Below are 19,150 nucleotides of genomic sequence, written 5' to 3' on the forward strand. Positions count from 1 at the left end.
CACACCACTTCACCGCCACCCAATCCAATCCGTTTCCCACTCTCCATCATCTCAACGCTCCCTTGCATCTTTAGAGCACGTGATTGCTCAGCTCTTGGCATCTGCCTATCGATGGATGTACTGAGCCGTGTCAAGTAGCGGAGTACGACAGAGAGAGGGAATCTCAAGTAATTTCCATTAAGTAAGTGTTTTGGCACTTAAACTTCGAATGCATTGGCATTGGCTGTGATTGCATTAGGCGACAAGTGGGTGCCGTAGTGGCAATGCCAAGAGGACATTTCGTACGGCAGGACAGGACATTCTTAAAGCCGCTTAAGCGTCTTTGTCGCAATTTCCGGAACGCTTAAAGATGCCTGCCCCCCTGCTGTGGCACGGGCTCTGACTATTTCTGGCTTCTGTTGTTTGCCGACATCGTTCTACCTGAGCTAAAAATTATACAAACAACAGCTGGATAGCTGGACGGACACTGTCCTGGAATACTACTAAAAAGAAGGGCCGGGTGAGCGGCAGCTGGTAGCTCTCATCGCCATCATCATCATGGTCGTTATATCAATGTATGGCTTTGGACGGTGCACGATGGTGGGCGTTGGGGCGTTGGGGCGTTGGGGCGTTGGGGCGCTGGGGTGCTGATGGGGCCGGCACGGAATCTTCGTTTTGAAAATGCCATTTCCGACCATTTCCCGGAAACGTTACTTCCGCCCCACCCAGTGTGGGGCTGTGGGTTGGACTACAGCACCCACCATGATGGAGGCACGACGATGCTAATGGCGCCATTGTTGTTATGTGTGTTTGTGTGTGTGTACAGTTGGCGACGCTACAGTCTGGAGAAAGACCCATAAAGTCATAAGATTGGCGGCCTGACGCTCATTAGGCATTAGGCTAGGGACTCGAGCAAGGCTCAGGTTGGTTTGCCTACTGGACGGGAGATACTCGTAGTAGTCCCTCGACAAAAAGGTGAAAATGAAGCAGGTCCCCATTTAGATCATTTCTAATTGGGCCTGGGCTGATTTAGTTTATGCCAAATGGCAGCTGGGTTAGCTGGCTTCCCAGTGGTTCCTGGAATTACTGCTACTGGGATTTATTGGGTTTCCTAGGAATATGCGCTGCGTGGAAATTGATTTAGAATATGTAAATATTTACCTGGTAATTGAGTATACATTCCTCTTGGGCTGTGGCTGTGCATCTTTTTTTGATCGATTCGAGTTCATTTGCATTACCTTCGTGACTGCTTTCTAAGGAAGTTGTTGTTCCACCTTAAACAATTGCCTTTCAGTTGGTTCTGCTTTAAGTGGCTTTCTTTCTGCTTTCTGGCTTCTGCCACAACCAGAGCTGCCTCTGGGCCTATTAGGTCAGGCTCGAGCCCGGGCAATGTGTAGCTAGCGACAACAATTGTTTTATGCCTCCACTGTAGGTTGGCTATGAACTGCCGCCTTAGCCTTTACAATGTCAGGGGGTTGGGTGGTCCGTCGGTTGGTTTACACTAAAAAATCAAGTTCATTTTTGTGCAGTCTGCCGTGAGACTGTAGACGAAGTCGGTAGCTGTTAGATGGTAGCTTGTAGCTGGTGGCTAGTTGCTTTGTGCTTTTCTTTGCTCGGCTTGAATAAGGAGGACCTCTCGGCCTCTCGGCCACTTGCAGACTCTGGCCACAACGAGCACGAGCTGTGTCAACAGCAACAGCAACAACAACAACAACGCCAGTGACAGAGCCAATATATATCAAGTAAAGGAAGGTAAGAAAGTCCAGCTGTAAAAGGTTTTTTTTGGGGTGCTGACGAATAGAGCCTAATAGCTTTACTTTCTGTTGCATGTACCTTGTGCTGGGGACTGTTGCGGCAGCTTCAACCACAATGGGTACTCATTTGTAGTGAAATGTTGGTCAACAAGACGTGACCTTGCTCTGCTTTTCTTTACTTTTTTCCTTGTCTTCTGTGTGTACTCGTATATGTGAGAAAATTGCTTTTATGTTTCTTGAAGCTGTTGTAGCTCTGGCTCCTGCTCATGTGTCATTATGTGGCATACACATTGTTGCAGCAACAGCAACGGCAGCAGCAGTGTCTTACACTTCCGTCATGGCAGCTGCAGACACGCCCAACCTCTCACCAGCTGCCCCACCTCAACCCCTCCCCATCCACTTTGGGGCAACCTTTTGGGGTCAGGTCAGTTTGGTTTTCGCACGCAGCTCCGCTCCTTGGCTGATGTTGAGTTCTAGTCTTGTCATTGTTTGTTTAATTTTGTATGCCGGATATCCCGGCGTGTTGTTCCCCATTGTCCTGCTGTCAACGGAATGCCAACAACAACAACAATAACTATAAGAGTGGGCGTCACCACAGCCTTCTCCTCAGTCTCTGTCTCTCGTTACCACCCTACCTACGCGTATCTCTCTTTCATCAATGTTTATGCCGCTGACAACAAAAGAAATTAAATTGCCAACACTGAAATTCAATTGTATCTTTCTGCTTTCTCCTTTTGCCACACTCAAAATTCTTCAAGCTGCTGCCAGTCGCCTGTCGCCGGTCGCCGGGTGGCGCTGGGGCGTGGCATGACGACATCTTGAATGGTTATTGCCGCTGACTTATTGGGGCATGGCATTGATTTTTTTTCCCTTTTGTTGCTCGCCTTTGTGGGACACAATTGTAGGAAGTAAACATTTTCGGCACTCTCAATTTATTAAAAGGCGCGTCAGGCAGCCATAAAAAGGTCAATGATTATTATGTTTTCCATGCAAATCACCAGGAGTGCTTCCTCCCATACACCCACAACCACTCCCACCCACAGCAGCAGCAGACAGTGGCCAAAAATAGAGACAGCTCTGTGCTCTATGGAGCACAGGCATCATCTATGGGACATGGCAATTTGTTTGGATTGGCATTGAGGCGGTTTTGAAGTGGCTGCTGCCGCTCGACTCGCTTTTTGATGGCATTTTTGTGGTGCTTCTCCGTTCAGGTTCAAAGCAACCCGACCAAGACCCCGTTGCCAATGACTGCACTGATTGGCCCTAATAGTTGGCATCAGTATCTGGAATTTAAAGTTCTGTCCGCTCGCTGTGGGACAATTTAATGCACAATGCGAATTGGCTGCCATTTCGCTTTTCGTTCGCTTTTCCTGCCATAAATCAACATTTAACACAACCTGAATATCCGCTCTTGTTTGTTTACCATTTTTCCCATTTCCCATGGCCAGTTTTCCATTTTTCCATTTTGCACTTTCCTTTTTGTTTCACTTTTCGCCAAAGCCTTCTTTGTAGCGCTTAAACTGCAATTAAAAACATTAAATGTGCGCATAATTAAAAAATGTTTCCCTCTTTATGACACATTAACATATTTGCATATAGCATTTTTAAAACTATAACTGCCACCATATCCCGCCCCTTATCGGATCTCGCTTGATGTATTTAATAAAGTCCGACAAGAGCAAGCGATTAACAGGGGAGCCTGGCATCCAGGGAGCCTCTGCCTCTGCCTCTCTGCCTGTCTCGGCAGCAAACATTTGCCCTTTTGGGGGCTGATGTCCAAAAGGGCCAACGGCATGATGACCATGTCACATTTGCATTCCAAAGGCTATGGCCTCCCCCTACCAACTGCCATCTAATTCGGATTTGCTGCGGCGCATTGTTGCAACAGTGGCTGGGGCATGGGGGGAGGACATCCGAGAGATACATTCATCAGACGCATTCGCATTCGTATTCGCATTCGGTGCTTTCGATTACAGCATGCGTATAATTGTCCAATGCTAATCAAAGCGAAATCGTGCCCAAGCCAGCGGCCAAATCGATTAACATGCCAAGGCATTGTCTGAGATGCATTTGCACGGGGACGGGGACGGGGACGCTTTGGCGTTACACATTATTGCCATTATCCAGGCCGCAAATGCCTGACCCATTGGAATGCCAAGCAACTAATCATCGCAGGGTTATACTTGGGGTACATCCATAAACATTGATGAAAGACAATGCATACAATTGCATTTCAAACAAAGGAAAACTTCTACATAATCGTGATATTATTTTATGTATCAAAATAGTCGCTTCATATTTATTTTTCATCAATGAAATTCCCTCACAATTGTTTTCTATATATCAGATTGTTTGTTTTCGTATCCTAGAACGTTTATTTCCGCAGCGTAGTAAACTTTCTCCTTGTCTCGGGGCACAAATTAAATTGCATTACAAATGTCTTTAATTGACACCAAGGTAACGCATAAATTTCAATTGGGGCTCCTCCGTGTGTGACAAAGATACAGAAGCACCCAAAGAGAGAGAAAGAGATGGCAGTGAGTGAAATAGCTAGATAGATAGACAACATGTAACCGGAAATTGTGAGAATTCTATGGAGGGCGACACGAGACGAGTAGAGTGAAGCGTAGATACGGCCGCACTCGGCATGTGCGAGAGAATTATTATCTTGTACTTGGCCATGTCAAAGGAAATTTGCATTTTTCGGTCTGACAAAGGGCGGCAAACAGCAGCCCAGAGAGGCTCCAGAGAGGAAGGTGTGGCAGCAGCCGACATGGCTCTCTGTGGTGCGATGTCAACGTGTTCGTCGTGCTCGGCGCTACCAATACCAAATTGTCTGCCACAATAGACTGACAAGGTGCTAGATTGCATGCCCATCCTTATGTCTGTCCTTCTGAATGTGCCTCTTCTGTGTGTTTTAAATAGAGCAACAATGTGCATTGACAATGAGATGAGAGCTGCCAGCAAAAGTGACACAGATAGAAACTTTTAAATGCACAGCCCTAAACAAATGCAGGCCAATGAGTAAATGTTGAATCTAACAACCTGTTTCTAGGACTTGATAGCAGCTGGGTTGTGCATTAATTAAAGCTGCAGTCTTGTTTAAAAAGTACCAATTCATGCGAACTAGTTTTACCTTTAGAAGCTGGTTTGCTGTGCGCATTTATGTCATAATATTTTCTAGAATTTTGTGTAATTCCCTTCTGCAGAAATTAATTAGTTGAAAGCTGTAAGCTCTATTCCCTGCGGATAATTTAGTGTTTAGTTCAGGAACATGGCCTTGAATCAGTCGTAAACGCAGAATTGTATTCATTTATAGCTCTCGGAGGACCGAGCATAACATTACACACCCATATCGTTTCCCTCCCCCCGTGTTACCTCCGCCGCCAATCCGCCCATTTAATTGTGCGGTTTCTCAGCCATTTTTATGTGTTTTAATTTTCATTGGAGCACTAAAAACATGTCAGCGTCGTCAATGTCAGTCAGACCCCATCTGGTCGGACTGCCTCTGCAAGGGGAATACGAAGAGGTAGGGAGTTTGAACAACAACAACAACAACAACAACAAGCGTCTGAAGAGGCTAATAAACACTTTTATAAAATTCTCGAATCGCACGTGTTGCGTTTGTCAAGGGGTTGCTGTGGCTGCAGCCACGACACGGGACACGGGACACGGAGACATACACAATACAATAAAACTGCTAAGTGCATGGGCATGTTGTGCCATATAGCCCCATATAGCTCCATCTAGCTTCTGTATGCATTAATCGAGGTGTGCTGCATGCTGCCCATAAAATCCAAGTGGAGAATTGTGCGTTTTGTGGGGGTGGAGGATCTGGCAAGAGGGGGCGCAGTGGATGTGGAAGTGGCATCGATAAGCTGCCAGAAACAGTGCAGCGCGTGTGCCACATAAAAATGGCATTTTGACATGGCCACCGAGTGGCAACCATGCAGAGGGTGAGGGCCAGCAAGGCTAATAAGCATTATGAATGCTTTCCATGATGTCATTGCACTTGAGTGGATCTCTACACCCGCTACTTGGCGGGCTTCAGGGGTATATCGTGTTCGTTTATGGTACGTAACGGACGTAAAGTTAGAGTTAACCGGTAGCAGTCGAAAATCCCAGTGCCAGCATGGCTATGAAAGTTTGTTTTTCTATCCAACTACTCATGGTAGCTGTTATTTTGTAGCGCATCGACTGTATCTTGTTGCTCATGCATTGCATTTCATGGACAGCAGCCTTCAGAGCGCTTCGCTTCCCCTTCTCAGCCTGGATGTCCTTACAAAACGTTGCAATTGAAAGCCAGAAAATGGGTTGTGTGTTGCTTGAACGCCTGCCAATCGAGGGGTAGCAAAAAGTAATTGAAACTTAAATAAACAGAATGCTGGAGCAGCGACCGCAGGGCCGAGTGCAAACAGTGGCAAAAAAAAAGCAGAAACAGTAACGGAACGGGTTAAGTGGCCGCATCCTCAACTCTGGCTTCACAGTGCAGAGCAGGGAGTTGCATGCAACATGAATGAGGCCACACACACACACAAGCGGAGATCGACATGCTCATTCAGGCTCAAGTGCCTGCCACTTGTGCACAGCCTCATTAGCACAAACAAAAAAATTGCACACACAAAGAGCCCGTTTTGTTCTTGTCATTATTATTATGCTCGTTTTTTGTTTTTTGCACTCGGTACTACTCCTTTTTTGCTGCTGTTTTTGATGATTTGATATTGTTTATCATATTTGCTTTGGCTTTCCCTTTGCTTCGCCATCGCCTCCCTTCCTGTTGGCAGGCTGGCAACATTGTACGTAGCAGCATGTTGCCAGGCTTCCAGAACATGTTGCTTCCAGAAACATTTTCCAGCGTGCTAATTTTGGAAATGCTCGTACCGTTCCCTTGTATATGTTGTCTTGTTTTCGGGGTGGATGTGTTCTTGTGGCGGCTGTCCTCCACTGTCTCGCCTTGATGAGTTTTCATTCGTTTGTCAACTTGTCGTAGGCGCGGATTGTTCTCTCTGCTCTGGTCGGGTCCGTCTCACTGTGTGTCTTCTTCGCTCCGGTTCGGTCCGTGTTTAGTCGGGTTCGGGATGTGCGTCTGCTGGTGGGTCTTGTTTACATGCCAAATAACGCGTCTTTGTGGTAGCGTTCGCGACCGTGACAGCTGTGGATCATTTTGAGATTTTGAGAGGGCCATCCATGCATTCTGAGAGCTCTTTAATTATACAACAACTAAACATTGTTTATTATTCATTCCGACTTGCAGCTCACTTCCGGCATCAGCAGCTGGACCCAAACACACAAACGCTCATAGGCATTTAAGAGAGTGCGAACTGAAGGGAATTACTAATGCCAAATGGATTTCGTCTAAATAAAACTCCAAAAAACAAGACCAATAATTAAAAGGCGGAAATCAAAATGAATAAACAATCGATTGATTGTCGGCAAAATGTGCAAATTCGTGGAGTGCAAATCAAAAGCAAACTCGAGTGAAAGTGAAAAATTGAGGCCTGAAGAAATTATTAATTACCGCAGTGCTTGTTAGCGGAATTCATCCAAGGAGAGAGAGGCAGACATTTTGTTTATGAGCCAATTTGCCAGCCCCACCCAAGCAACAGCAAGCTGAAGCAGCGAGGGACATCTATAATTTGCATATTCCACGGCATCCCACACTCCCCAGTCGGACCCCAACCTACCCCATACACACACACACATACACACATCCATACACACACATAGCAGAACAGACAGCGCGGCGTGTGAAGTTGAAGTGTTTATTAAATAGTCTTGCCGCAAATGTCGGGCGTCTTCTGAGCGAAAGACAGTGCCTGCCCCCAGCTCGCGAAGTACTCCCCATCATGTTGGAGTTGCAACTGCGCAAAGATTTGTCAGCGAACTCGGGCGATATCAACAAAATGAGACACCACAAGGCATTGGATACGGGCCACAGACAGCAACGAAGGAGACACGAGCCTGACTACAGAGCCTTCCAAACGAGACTCTGCCTGACGCTGTTCGCCGTTCTGCTGCTGAGCACGGGTAAGTCGAAACACTGCTAAGATTTAAATATTGGAAAACGAACTACAGTATAAAAAACATTACATAAATTATATAAGCGAGAGCTGCCTCCGTGGCGACTTCTTCGACTCATTTCCCGCTCTTGGATAAAACAAATTTCACATCATCAAACACGATCTTAGACTCTTGAGTATCGAATACACATTTCAAGAGTTTCATTTGTTCAATTTAATGAAGTATATTTGTCTGGCTTCCTAAGTCCCCCCAACTCCGTCGAGCTGTCATCCCTTTTCAAGTAGTATCTGCACATCTGGGAGCTTGGGGGAGGCTGGGACAATGTCAACCACAATCACATTGCCTGCCCCAGTGGCAGTTACATTCGACCATTCCACTCGAGCCCTTAACTCAATTGACTGCTCCACTTTCGCCAAAGTCCGCTGGAAGCCAACATCACTACTGTGGCTGCTCAATTAAATGCCTGGAGTGTGTCTGGCCCGCCAGATTCCCAAGCAGCGGAAAACTTTCAGCAAACTCCAAACTCCAGCGCCAACTCCAATAAAAATCGAACGGCAGCAGCAGGCCAGGCCCTAAGGGGTGTGAGTGATGATACTCACACCCTTTGAGATAGATAGAAACAATCGATACTTGAAATACTTTGGTGGGGGTGGAGCGGCACAGAAAATGACATTCGAAACAACACTTTGGCATAATAAAATACAAATAAAAGGGGCACAAGAGCAGCAACATAGCTCCGACGCCAATTGATTGACGAAGTGGCAAAGATCTACTTGAGAGCGATGCGGCACGGAGTGGTGTAGAGTGGAGTGAAGCTGTGTGTAGTGGCGAGAGGAGCAATAAAAAGGATTGACAGCCCCGAGGCAGTCGGTCGGCGATATCTAAGCGGTGTGGAGGTGTCAGATACACGGACAGACAGGGGACAGCCACTCGACTGGCTGTCAATGACAATCAGCAACGGAATCACATTCCCGTATACTCACTTCTAAATGCCTGTTCCCTGACGGTGACAGGAGAAGCCATAGCCATAGCCGTAGTCGCAGTCGGGGTCGGAGTCGGGAGTCTCTATCGAAGCTGAAGCTGAAGCGCTAATGCTGATGCTGAACGCTTGTAAAAACTTTTTAATGACGCTGCCACCCGCCGTTCCCATTCGAAACCAAATGAACAGAGCCATTCCATTCCATTCCCTTCCGTATCCACATTTGCCAAAGCAAATCTGTGTCAGGCTGTTGCTTCATTACTCCAGTGTCGACGTGGCCGCTAATGAACAGCTTAAGCAGCAACCAGTCCAAATGCGCATCGCATTTCAATGGGAGCCGGAGCCGGAGCCGGTGCCGGTGCCAGAGTCTCGCCATTGAAGTGCATTTTTCGGCTATCGCGGAGCTGGGGAATCGGCTGGTAGGGGCTAGGGGAGAGATTTGTGTGCCGTGATCCGTGACTTGTTCGGAAATGTTGTTCCATTGGGTCTTTGGCACTCAGGCGCTATTGTGAAGATTTTGCAGAGTGCCCCAGTGCTGGTGCTGGGGTGTCGAAGAGGGTTGTGTGCATCAGCAGTGCTTTATTAGATGGAGGTGAGGGCCCCCGTTCCGTCTCTAATGGATGGGGGTTAATGGGTTAGGGTTAGCAGCAAAGTGGTGTATTCGTAAAAGTGAATTAGAACCGAAAATGTGCATCAATTGTGGTGATGTATGGCTGAGTGTGGCAATAACTATTCCCCCGGGAACTCTCTGGAATATGCCCATAAATCCCAGCACAAAGTTTACTACGGATTATTGATAGTTTTCATTTGAATTGATTATAGATTTATATTTTTTGGTCCACTGACTCCCCAAACCATATTCCATCGATTACAAACTGCACTAAATCTGCATAGTCCTGCTCATATTTCCATCAAATCCGTTGGACAATACCACGATCCATTTATAATCAATTTCGTCATATGGCAAAATGCAATATAATATTGGAATACATTCAAATATGACAACTAAAAATGCGATTTGCGCTGCACAAATCAATTTTATAGAATCCCCCATGCAGAATGGCTGGAAGAGGTTCAAGAGAAAGCGGCGACTAGTGGATACCCAGTAATTAAATTCAATTTATTTAAATTCCCACCACGGAGCAGTGGCCGCTGATTTTGTGAAGATTCAATTGATTTCTCTGGGGAAACAATACGGTACCAAACAGCCATACACGATTCTGATGAAACATTGAAATATTAATTGCAAAATAATATTGACAAGCGGCAAACAAATTACAAATAAAATATGTAAATGTTCTTGCGGTTCTCCGCTATGTAAATTCTGCCCGTGGCATATGAATTTGAAAACCGATGCGGCACAGCCTGCTGGGCTTTGGGTGTGGCAGTGCAACATTTTTCGGCTGCCAAACAAATTATGCCAGTCACGCAAAAATTGCGAAAAGGTAAATAGATCGAAGCTTGCGGCTTGGGGGGAAATAGTCGCACAGATGGTGCTCCGGTTTGGGGTTTTTGGGGCAGGTTCAGGCACTGCATCTGTGTTTGTATGTTATTAATGCAATTTGTAATTATTTGTTGCCTGCACACAGAGAACATGAGAACACGCTATACCCCGATCTGTATCTCCGTTTGTTTGCTCGCCTGTGTTTTTGTGTTCTCAAATGTTTGTTTGTTTATCTGTTTGCTTTTGCCATAAAACGCAATTATCGCGCACAAAGAACAAAGCATAGTGCAAGCCAAATGCAGTCAGGGGTCACAGTCGCACACCAGAATCCCCACTCTGGATACCTCCCTGCTTCATAGATTCCCCACTTTGGGAGTTTCGGAAAAAGCTGCAAAAGTTGTCGCCGGCATCAGAGCATTTCCGTAATTCGCATTTCGCATTTTCGCATTTGCGTTGCCATAATTAACTTATTTTGTACATTAGCAACAGATTTTGTTTATTAACGCATGTGCGCTTGCTCTCAGTAATGCGATCCCGCCTCATTCTGCTCTGTCCCATTCTGCTTCCTTCTGCCCCAGCCAAGCCATGGCCCAGCCCAGGAGCGGCTTTAATGTGCGCGGGGCCAGGGAGCATTGGGGCGCATACTTATCTTTTGGCATTGCGAAGCGAGTTTATTTGTTTTCTGCTTGTGGTTGGCTGACTGTGTAGCTTGGGGTGTTCGGTTGGTTTGGGGTGTTGGCTTGGGTGGTATTTTGTGCGGCTGCTGTCGCATAATTTATTTATCATTAGCAAAATTTGGCAAGCATTGGTATTCGCTTCTCTCCCTCCACTGTCTGCCACAAGAAGTTGCCGCAGCTGAGAGTGTCTGTGTATTTGGCTAAATAGTTGAAATAATTAGGCTCATTAGAACTTTTGTAGGTTTCTGGCCGCTCTTGAGCGTTGCCTTGATTGACAAGTGCAAATTGGCATTACTGCCAGAGTACTTGGAGCTGGCAAAGTACTCCACAGAAAAGGGGCGACAGCCTTGAGATGGAACAAAAGGGATATTAAGTCTTTAAATTTATGTAATCTGGTAATCATTGGAAAAGTTTTCCATTTCGCAGACGGAAGCCTTGAAAAATATTCACAAATGTTGGAACATAATTAAATTTATCTTTGAATATTCAGAGACATTCAAGTTTATGGCAAAACTCTAAAAATTTAACTAAAATTATAATTGAACCACTAATATGGTCGCTCTTCTATTCACATTGATTTAATTTTAATTAAAAACTAGTCTGGCACAGAGTTATAATTAGGAAAAGCTGATTAGTTCAAGTGCCATTTTTTGCGCGTTTCCAATCAATTGCCCGTCAATGTCCGTTTCCATATTTTTGCAAATTCATCCAAAAATATTTGTTGGCTGGTAACGAAATTTTCTGATATTTAAACTCCATCTGGCAATGGTTCACGTTTAATTAAGCAACGTTGCCAAAAAATATCTAGGACAAATCACAGCGACAAAATCGCAACTGGCGCAGGAAAAATTTCGCTGCTTTTGTTTTCAGTTTGTTTGTTGGTTGTTTTGTTGCTTTTCGTTTTTGTTGGTTCTTGGTTGTTGGCAGGGCAGGGCAGGACGCACCCGGACCCCTGCCACTCCTCCAAATAACAAAAACTTGTTGTTTTGCTGGGTCCGAGTGGCAAATGTGTGCGAAGTGCAACAGCCGCAACAAAAACGACATAAACTTTTAACAATTGCAAAACCAAATAAACAAAACGGAACGGAACAGAGCGGAGCGGAGGGCCGAACAAAAAGAAAACACTGAAAACGGCTGCGGGCTATAAATCTGCAATGGCTGTGGGGTTCCTGGGGTGCCTGTGGGGATGAGCTTTTGGTTGCCGGAGCATGGGCGTTTGCATAAACCCATTTACACATATAAAAGCAAACACCAATACACACACAGATGCACTTTCAGATACAGTCACACATGCAGAATGTATGCAGGGACAGAGAGACAGAGAGAGAGAGGGAGAGGGAGAGGCGGCGGGCTGGTGCGCCTGCTGCGTAAATAACTAATAAGGCTCGAGGATAAATTTCAAGTGCAATTTGGTGAGTATCGTAACCAAATACGAGCACAACACGTAACAAACAATAAGGAATTATTTGAGAGAACGAAGCTTGAGATACTCTTTGAGAATAGAGGAATGAGCCCGGTTGAGTGGCCAAACTGGAATTGCTGAAACTTTGAGGAGGAAACTATTCAAACTTCGTATAGGTGGAGATCCACAGTTTCCTTCTCCGCTTTGCACACAACAGTTTAAAAATCATAGCACCCTCTTGCAAGGGTATACAGTCGCCCGATGAACTGGTGCAGGATCAGGACACAGCCAGAGCCAGAGCCAGAGACCGAGGCAGAGTAAAAACTCACACAAAAGTTAAGCGTGGCAAAATATACGAGTATCTCTGCGTTTTGTGTGCGGCACGTTTCTATGACTTAATTAAAATTATGAATGTTTTTGCCGCTGCTGCAACATGCCAGAGAGTTGTGGCATGACCAAAAAACCGGCCAAGCTGGCACAGCGGAAGAGGGCGACGGCGGACGAGGGACAAACAGTCAGGATGTCCATGGCAAATGCGCTTTTTGCTATCGAGGCGAACAAACAAACACATAGTACTAGTAGCATCAATTTATGCATAAATCTCATGGCACAAAAACCATGCCAAATTGTAAACATAAAACGAAATGGATATTCCCGGTGCCACCCAGCCATTCCCGCCCAGCCAGCTGCCCGCAGAGCCACCACATGGCCATAGCCCATTGGCACCACATTTGTGTTGTGGGGGTGGGGAATGTCTCTGGGCCTAGAGTTGCAGTTCCCAGAAATGAAATTTCCGAATGTCATTGTCGCTTATCGTCCGCTGTACTGTTGTACCCTCCTCCATTGGCTGTATTTTCATTTAAAACAGAGCTCAGATTAATTTTCTAATCAAACACATTTTTGGGTATGTGCCCAGTTCAGGTCGAGTCCTGTCGTGTGCTGTCCACTACTGGCAGACCAAAATCCATTATATTCGCATATTTTATGTCGGACAAATCCGTTGCTGCAGCTGCAAATGGATCTGCGATAGGCAAATATCCAACATTGACTGCTAATTAGTTAGCTTTTAAGTTATACGCACACATATCGAACCCACTCGCAGCTCATCTGGCAACCGGTGAAGGCAGCAAAAAAATGCAAAACCCTTGGCCGCCAGTCATAGCAGGTGATTGCTTTGTTGGCTGCCACATTTGGATTCCGCCTGAGCCATCTCCCAAAAAGCGATTGCCAGCGACTTGTTGAAGGACTGCACAAACTGTTGGCTCACAAAATTGATACCACCAGACCGATGCAAAAACGCACATTACAAAAAACCCAAAACTATGGAAGAAAAAACTACTCCAAAAGCGAAGAAAACGAAGGAACATTCGCCAGTTCGAGTTACCCAAAATGGAAATTGAAACTAGTTTTTATGAAACGAAAATGCAATACCCTTTAACAGTTAATTAAATATAATTGTATGGATAGAAAACAGATGGTCCAAACTGGTGGTAAATCGTTTCTGACACATGTAATTGTGGAATAAAAAATATTGATAATTCAGCTTTCATTGGATGGCATTATCCCAAGCACAATTATCACTCACTGTTTATGCTAGAAGGATAAACGTCTGCGCCACAATCTAATAAATAACAACAAATCGTCGACCCTTATTTACAACAAAGGGTATCTAAAAAGAGCTTCTAGTAAAGCGACTCCCAGATGAGTCTATGAATGGTATCTAAGCTAGCCACGGCCTGCAGCGGACGTCGGGCAATGGGCAATGGACAACGGGCAACGGATGGCACAAACGGTCAAAAGTTCCATTAGTGTCAGGCCATGAATGCTATTTACAAGCAGTTCGCGATGCGGCATGCGAGATAAGCGCTCCGCCGACCCGCCCCGCCCCGCCTCGACTGGGGCCAAATGGAAAAACTGAATGAAGTCGAAAAAGGCAAAGAAAAATGAAAAAGAAAAAGAAAGACGCACAAGCGGCGTGCACACAGAACGCAGCAATAGACGGGCGAAAAAATACAGAACTAAAAATCCATTCGGCATCGATGCTGGTGCCGAGATAACAAAATGTTTGCAGCCCTGCCTCAATTGAGTCGTCGTCGCCGTTGTCGTTGCTGTTGCCGTTGCGTATACGCCAAAGTGAGCAGACCCTCGCCAGTCAGCAGAGTTGAGATGCGGAAAAGATGTGAAAAAAAAGAAAAACCAGCTGAGTAAATACATGCAAGCAAATTTGTGTCTGTGTGTGTGTGTTCGAGTGTGTGTGCGTGGGGGGCAGAGTTGAGAGCAAATGAAAATTGGCAAATAGCAAAAGGCGGAATAACTAACTAAGCAACCAAGCCAGAACCTGAGCCAGAGCCAGAGCTAGAGCCAGCGCTAGACTTACATATGTGTGCTGCAATGTCACCAGCATAAAAATACAAAAAATACTTGGGCTTATATGAACACACACACACACAAACACATTCACGGCAGATCCACACACACATGCATACTTATATTTTTAGCAGTGACTGTGACTATGACTGTGTTTGCCTTGGCTCTGTGAGCCCCGGCTCGTCTGCACCATTCTCGTATTTGCACTGTTATCCTTTTTGTTTTATTTGCTTAGCGCTTCTGTGCAAAGAAAGAAATAACGAAAGACTATCATGAGACTAAGGACTTCCAGCAAGCAGGAGCAGCACGGATACACTCCATCCTGGAGCAGGCGGCATTTTGGCACACCATCACCATCATCATCATCCACTCGCAAGGCACTCGAGCACTCCAACACTCCAGCACTCCGTTGGCACTACGGCACACTCCACACAGCCGCTCGGCACCCAACACTCGGATTAATGTTTGTTATTATTTTTTCATTTATCGCATATATTCTTATTGTTTGTCCTGTCCGCTGTCTGTTTGCCCAAAGGAGGCAAGGGCAAGGGTAAGCACGGGCTGACTGCTAAGGGATCCACTTGTTATACTCTGTTGTTGCTCCTTCGGGGAGACTCTCGGGTTTGTCGGGATTTTGTTTTTATAAACCAGTGTCGCTGTCGAGAGGCACAGCCGCTGACTAGGACCGTGCAACGAGGCCTGTGGATCAAATTAATTATAAATATATTTAATTCTGGTAATTAAAATATTTAATGTTTACACCGTTTATTATCTAACGATTAGTTGGAAACGTAATATAAATTATTTTCACTTTTATCGATTGACTATTTTTTCGAAACTATTTGATTGGACATTTGATTAACTTACACATAATTAATTTATAATTGAATTTAATCATCATGCAATTAGCAAATGAAAATTGCGAAAATCCGATTTAAAACCAAAATTAATATTACGATCCCCCCCCGGCCCCTCTGGTCCGTGCAGCCAAATGAGCCGCGATAACACACACACAACAAATTACTCATCGCGTTTCCATAATCAGCATTTTTCATTTCCTCCGGTGAGGTGTGCTGCGGCTCAGTCCACGCCCCGGAACGAAGGAATTTTAACTAAATTATGTTGGCGTGCTCTTTGGGTCCTTTGTTTATGCTGATGCCCTCTGGACACGACACGAACGGGTTATGGGTTGGGCCGCCACCAGCCAGCGTGGGGTGTTGAGCTGTGACAAATGAAAGCAGAGAAGGGTAGCTTTTGGGACGCTCTTTTCTTCTTTATGATACCCTTTCTGCATAACTGCACATATTCTGCACATATTAATAATTTAGTTATACTTTAAAAAGGTTCCTCAAATTTTGTGTTCCTTATAAACTTTCTTAAGAGATTTCTAACAAGTTCAGCAGGCAGCAAAGTGCAATTACACTTACTACCAACCAAAGGACTTCCTTCAGAGCGTTGCCAACATTTGGTCCGATTTGTAATACCCGCTGCAAGGGTACAAATACGAACAGCGATAGTGGGAAAAACAAATGTTTGTGGGTATCCAGATCCACTTCGAGTGAAGCATAACTTCCAGAAGAGCCGGCAACAGTAGACTGAAACTAGCAGTTTGGGTTTCATTAGAAACGTTTCCTTTTTTCTTTACACCCATTTTTTGTTGTTCTCTTCGCAAACCCTTTCATAGTGCACTTTTTACTGGACTTCACACACACAGACAAACACTCGTGGAGGAAGGGTATGTGTGTGCGCTTTTTTTTAGGTCCTCTGCCGGCGGGCCCTGGTATTAGTTTAGTGTTGGGCGTGTGCGGGTTTTTGATTTATGGTTTTGAATTGTGCGAGCTGCGTTTTTTATGTTAATTAAATTGCTTTGGCTTTCGAATGAACCAAACCCCTCCGAGGTTGTGTTGGGTTGGGTTGGGCTTTGGCCGTGGATGGAGTTGTTGAAGTGCATGTTAGCCGATGCTTGACTAAGTGCACTTGGGCACTGAAACTCTGGCAGTGTGCACGTACGTACGGGGAGACACAGTCCCAAATCAAACGGAACCCCAAGCCACTCTTGTGTCGTGGTCTGAGCAAATGAACTGCTGCAGCGCTTATTGTCACTGCTGGAGCCTGCTGACGGTTCTTAAATGCTGTTGACCCAGCAGGCAGACTGGTTGGGGTGGAGTTATTAGAAATTCCATTATACATATGTATGGCCTGCTTATGTGGGCTCTGTCAACACAAGCAGGCATCCCGGGCCCAGACAGGTGGGACGTCATATGCGTTTCGTTTCATTTCCCCATTGCTTCATTTAGCTTGCGAGATTCCAGAGCCACTCCCCGCTCGCTTCTGCCACCATGCTGTGTTCTGCTTCGGTTTCTGGTGAATGATAAATCTTTCAAAGGGCTGCCAGGCAGCAAGGCAATGAGGTACAGGCACAGGCACAGGCTCAAGGAACTTCTGGTAAACATGACAAGGAGAAGCAGCTTCAGCAGCAGCAGCGGCAACCTCAACAATTTCCATTTAAACTTGCAACAAAAGCCTATTAAATACCGAAACAATACGCACCCACTCGTGCACACAGGCACATTCATTCTGCCACACGCACGCACGTACATGAATGCACACACAGATACGAGTATTACATGCCTGGAGGCCCGACATTTGTTTGCTTTCGGCTTGCCATAACCATAAAGGGGTGGGGGGTCTTCGAGCAACTCTACAAATTATTGGGCTGTGATAAATATTCCCACTCAGTTTTGGGTTTTGTTTGCATTTCCTTTGTTGCCTGCTGCCTGTTGCTGGGGCCACGTTTTCGGGATTTCAGGAACCCCCTCGGAGTACTTTGCGTCTAAACGTAGGCAACATTTCAATACAAAATGCCAACTTCCTCGATTGGAACACAGTTTAAGGCGAGTTGCAGAAACCATTCCATCAATTGGAGAAGTTCCAAAATCCAAAAACTAAAAATAAACAACAAATGGAACTCCCCCCACCGTCTCAGCAGCAAAGCACAAACAAATTTGGCAACTTTTTCAAACTATCCAATGGACAGGCAAAAAAAAGACCGACAGAAAAAGAAGTAAAATCGAGCGCACCCTGGGGGCGGGCAGAAAAAAATGGCATCTAACTTTTCAATTTAGTATCACTTGCGGTTTCGGCGAACCTGACCGATGTTTCCTCTGACCGAACAATTCCCGCAATGACGCACTCTGGCCAGATTGGAAAACAATAAACAAGGCGGCTGCCGGGGGTTTTTGCAGCTGCTTCAGCCACTGCTGCTGCTCCGAAAAGAAAGTGCGGTGAAAGGAGCGTGAACAGTGTTTATTCGCTCTCTGCCTCTCTCTCTTTCTCTCTGGACAATAAGAGCGCCCTGGGAGCACGACAGGAGCATAGAAACAAACAAGAAAGGAATGAAGTCTGGTCTAGGTGTTCGAAACTTTAAATACCCTGCCAGATGCATCGTGCGACTTGCACTTCCCGCTATTTAATGAATGATTTGTGCATATGTATATCCTAACGACTATTGAAATCGTAATACCCTCTGCAAGGGTGCAGGCTGCATTGATATTTAGTATGGTTGGACGGGAAGGAAACACACAATTCCTCCTCCAACTAGTCGGGTAACATCAGGAGCCGTGGTGCACGATCCCCTTACTGTTGCCTCGCTCTTTGTTGCCTGCCATGTAAACAAATCGCAGAAGGATAAGGACAAGGCACTTGTAAGCTGGCACTTAGCAAAATCGAACAAATATGTGACTTTTGCACAAACTTTTTACCTTTCCAACTATATCTTTGCGTTGCGAGCACTAACCGTAGTCCCTTTCCCTCCCCTTCCTGGGTGTGTGTGTGGATTTATAGACATTGTTTGGTTCTTATTGGAAGTTGTGCACCCCGGCTGTGTGCTATGATTTCTTGCTGCACTCCAACCTAAACACTAACAAGCAAAGTTTTGCCAGCAATAAGCAAGTATTTGCGGTTGCATTTCGCTGCTCCAACCCAGGTCTGGTGCTGCTGCTCCTCTTGCCACACCTGCCACCACACCTGTACTGGCTCTGGCTGCTCTGGGGATGCTCGTGCTCGTGCTTGTGCTGCATGCTGTGTGCAGTTTCAACTACACTTTCCAATTTTCAATTGGCAAACAAGCGGAATTTTCGATTTCAGTGTGCAAATATTTATGCGAGGCTAGGACCGGGCTGGACTTTAAGGCACTGCTTAAGTCGAGCACTGGCCTGGGTCACATACACAGGTTTCCAGGTACCCAGGCAAGGACACTTTCTGGCCAATTATGCTGGCAGGCACCGCTGGTCATTAAGGTCAATGGGCAAAAATTCATTTTACAGCCAGCAAGTGCAGTAAATGTTAAAGGTCAAAGCTCGAGTGGGAATGGAAATCATACCAATTTTCCTCATGCCCCCGAAGTAACAGAGATATCTGCGAGCAACTCCCAAAGGTAATGAATTACGCACAGCCGGCATATAAAGAGATGAAAACAATTTCATTTTATTCGCCTCGCGAGAGATTTACAAGGCTGCTGCTGCCGAA

The 19,150-nt window shown here is 45.7% G+C and overlaps 1 protein-coding gene across 1 annotated transcript in view; it reads left to right on the plus strand.

The window, feature by feature from the left end:
- LOC117897659 overlaps positions 1-19,150 on the plus strand; it is a 46,246-nt gene that overhangs the window by 12,555 nt on the left and 14,541 nt on the right. Inside the window, exon 2 of the mRNA XM_034806643.1 lies at positions 6,988-7,760. Coding sequence (XP_034662534.1) covers positions 7,580-7,760 — 181 coding nt within the window. The 5' untranslated portion in view covers positions 6,988-7,579. The remainder of the gene's footprint in view (positions 1-6,987; positions 7,761-19,150) is intronic.

The sequence above is a fragment of the Drosophila subobscura genome, chromosome O (assembly GCF_008121235.1).
Source record: "Drosophila subobscura isolate 14011-0131.10 chromosome O, UCBerk_Dsub_1.0, whole genome shotgun sequence".
NCBI classification, from domain to species: Eukaryota; Metazoa; Arthropoda; class Insecta; order Diptera; family Drosophilidae; genus Drosophila; species Drosophila subobscura.